Raw genomic sequence first — 3,724 nt, 5'->3', positions numbered from 1 at the left:
TGTGGACAAACACAAAATGCAGAATGCTAGCTGCATGCAAAACATACAGTAGCTAAAACTGCTTCAAAATCAGTGTCTTACATAATTCCTCCACATTAAGCGGAAGAATTGTTTACTCAACAAACAAGTACAGGGCTACTCAACTACCTTAAGCAAGTAAGGCCAAACAAAATTAATTTTTTGTCTCACTTCTGACTTCAAAAATTCAATGCGGAATTTTTGACTTACTACACATTGATGATGAAAACCAGAATCAATTTTACTTTTGTTTTACATTACAGGGCTGAAAATTAACCTCAAAACCATAGTGGCCAGCAGGGCCATAAAGGAAAAAATGATACTGGCCCTTCCAAATTACACACATTTAATGTATTTTTACATATCAGGCAAGAACAGGAAATCATTGATTAAATAATTATTGATGACATTTCTACCACCATCACGCACATAGACCTCGATCTAAGCATAGATCTCCATGGATAAACATAGGCTCGGAAGTCGTTATGTACTTGACGGTCGGCTGCCTTTAGGTCTACTTGCGCCCAAAAAATGGAGCTCGAACGAGAAAAATGATGCATTTTAGCAAGTATTTGAAACTTTTAAATGATTTTAAGCCTTCACCAAAATGGCTAAAAGCAGTTGGTTATTTTTTTCGCGAACTTCTGTCCAAAATAATAAAATAAATCACAATAATAATAATAATAACAACAATAATAACATTAATAATAGCAATCAACGATTTATAACATAAATACCAAACTTACAAGTCCAGTGTGGCGAATTATATCAGTATCCGAGACTATGAATAGATGTCCGGCATAATTGCCAACCATGAAGACAACATCCTTATCCTGCCCACCAGATGCATCAATGTCCAGTGCTGTAGCCCACTCTTGGTCAGTGCACTTATTAGCCAAGTCATGTGATTTGAGGAACTGTCTCTTATACACATCTAGATGTGTATAAGAGACAGCATGTGTACAGACCTATGTGGCCAGAGCCAGAAGTTCATCTGCACCAAGGCTTATATGCATGTGTATATATACCACCAACCTAAAAAGCCCCATTCTTGGCAAAATTTCAGTTCTTATAAAAATCAGATTCTTATATATGGTATAAAGATTTATAAATATAATACGCAATTGCTAGTTTAACTGAATTTAGACATTCCTAAACATAAAAAAAAAATGTAAAATCAGACCGAAATTTGATTTTTTTTGTGTTCCACACAAGAAATAAATGCGGATGAATTTTTTATGTTTGATTTCTTGATAGGTCTGTGAAGAAATATATATATTAGCGCCAGAAACATTAGCCTATCAACACTGCTAGGCTAGGCCTAGCCTTACCTCGATTTAGGTTCTGTTATCAGACATAAAAACGGCCGACATGATATTTTCCGTTGCTGCTATTGACACTTGCGAAATATAATATTTTACTGGAATTCTTTCAAATTTGTTAAAAAATTGATTCTGACCGAGATTTTGACAATTAAACAAACATATCTCAGGCCTACTCGATCGACCGCAGTGTGCGAGATGCCAAGTACAAAAACTAATCTCATTAGAGAGGGCGCACTTTATTGACTGTATAAAGTATACACAAAAGCATCATAAAAGTGAGAGCATTCTGGTGGATACGATCTACAACCTCTGAATTTGCCTAGTCATGCAGAAGTCGTTGAGAAAATGGTCTCCTATGAGAAATAGTCTGCATTTCTCATTCTTTTTAGCCTTTTGCGTAAAACTAAAATTTATGCCAATATTTTTCCATGGTTTATAATAATTAGAGTAATGCATATGCTTTTTTCCTAAAAAAAAAATCTTTTTTTAGTGAAATTTTGCCGAAAATGGGGCTTTACGCACACAGGGTAGGAAATACACTCAGGCTTAATACATACATACCCCCACGCCAACAGAACTATGCATCAAAGGAAAAGATGTTAAACTCCACTAAAGCACATGGTATGCATACATCCATGCATCCAGGGTAGAAATGTTCAACATAAATAATAATAATTAAAGTAAATTGAATGAAATTGACTTACAGGCTTCTCTCCTTGAATTGCAAGTTTGGCATCACAAGATGTTACGGCAAAGCAGTCTTTGTGCCAAAACTTGAGGGCTAACATGGAGTCTGATAGTCTGCAATACATCAACAAATACAAAGTTTATTAATTCAATTCAATTTATTTCAAAATATTCACCATAAAACTGTTACTTTAATAAAATACTTCTAAATTGATTAATATGGACAACCAAAAACTTTTAATAATAAATAATATTTATGTTTGTCCAACAGTGAATGAAGTCGTCAAACTGACGCGATCCTATGGAGAATGCAATGCCACGATGCGTGCGCAATGGACCGTTTTAATTACGATTTGCTTAGACCGCCACTGACAATCAGCAGACAGTGTTGTGATGTCTAATATCTACAGTGAACGAAGTTGGAATCGTCGGCCGAAGGTTGCATGACGTAGTGAGTGGCTGGATCAACTCAACAATTACAGGATTTAACTGTCATGAATTTATAATGACATTAGCTCTGGTAAAGAGCCACATCTAGTAGTGACAAAGTGGATGTTGTTCTCTTGTCAGATTTTACCACGAACAGTAATTTTTTTAAATATTTATTATTTATAACAGTACTGATACTGGTGTAGGCATTTACATTGCACCTCTTCCTTGAGGTTATAAAGTGCAGTTCTTTTTCCTGGTTGTTGGTTCCACATGCTTTAAGTGTTGCTGATGGTAATCAGTGCAGGAGCAGGCAACCCCACCAGGTACCCATTTATACTCCTGGGTGGAGAGAATCAATGCAGATAAAGTGCCTTGCTCAAGGACACAAGCGAAATGTTGGGAAACCAAACCATTCCCGCTGTGCCAAAATGCTTCCACAGATATTAATACTAGCATATAGTATTATAAAATAACATTTTTAAAAAGCCCAGGAAAAGTAAGATAGTAAAAAACGAATATACAATTCTCTATATACATCTTATATGGGAACCAATATTATTACCCAAATTGGTCATTGAATTTTTTCTGTTGCTTCAGTTTTCCAGCCGAGATATTGTACACTTTGATAATGTTGTCACTGTATAATACTCCAAGACGGTTGCCAGGAGACATCGCCATGGATACGACTGAGCATCTTTCAGATGCACTGCTGACTGCCAGTTTTCTAAAATGAGGTTTTAAAAAATTGAATTATTTCTATTGGAATTATTTTACAAAGAAAACATCATCAACAATTATACCAATGCAGTAATAATAATAGTAAACAACTAATGGAAAATAATTTCTTAAAAAATTCAACATGCTTGAGGCTAAAGTTAAAGTAAAAAATCTGATGAGGATGTAATACATATATAAGCAGCATTGTAGTGTCACACACAATACCTATGGTGATGTCAAAGGTGAAAGTTTACCTCAGGTTAAATGTTCCATTGACATTCAACACTTTCCACAATGTAATGTCTCCCAGGGCATCTCCTATGGCAACTAGCCCATCTTCAGTAAAGCATGTAGCAGTCAAAGCTTTTTCAGAAATCTATTAAATCATCATTGACAGAAAGATAAATTAACAACATTTGTTATTTGTTATTTGTTAATATACTCTATGCAAAGTTTGTTGTATGTTCAGTTCACACTGAAGAAGGTTGCAGGGACGACCGAAATATTTGTGTTAAAATAAATATATTATTATGTTCCTGAAACAC

General features: G+C 34.9%; 1 protein-coding gene across 1 annotated transcript in view; it reads right to left on the bottom strand.

The window, feature by feature from the left end:
- Positions 1–1,984: 1,984 nt before the first annotated feature.
- Positions 1,985–3,724, bottom strand: part of LOC117109174 (telomerase protein component 1-like) — a gene marked incomplete at its 5' end in the record, with an annotated part of 27,865 nt that continues 26,125 nt past the window's right edge. Inside the window, 3 exon segments of the mRNA XM_033251424.1 lie at positions 1,985–2,144; positions 3,025–3,186; positions 3,434–3,555. Of these exon segments, the coding sequence (XP_033107315.1) occupies positions 2,000–2,144; positions 3,025–3,186; positions 3,434–3,555 (429 nt within the window). The 3' untranslated portion in view covers positions 1,985–1,999.

This window comes from Anneissia japonica, unplaced genomic scaffold (assembly GCF_011630105.1).
Source record: "Anneissia japonica isolate Jap-2015-1 unplaced genomic scaffold, ASM1163010v1 scaffold5663_len77241_cov168, whole genome shotgun sequence".
NCBI classification, from domain to species: Eukaryota; Metazoa; Echinodermata; class Crinoidea; order Comatulida; family Comatulidae; genus Anneissia; species Anneissia japonica.
This window is presented reverse-complemented; position numbering and strand designations above follow the sequence as displayed.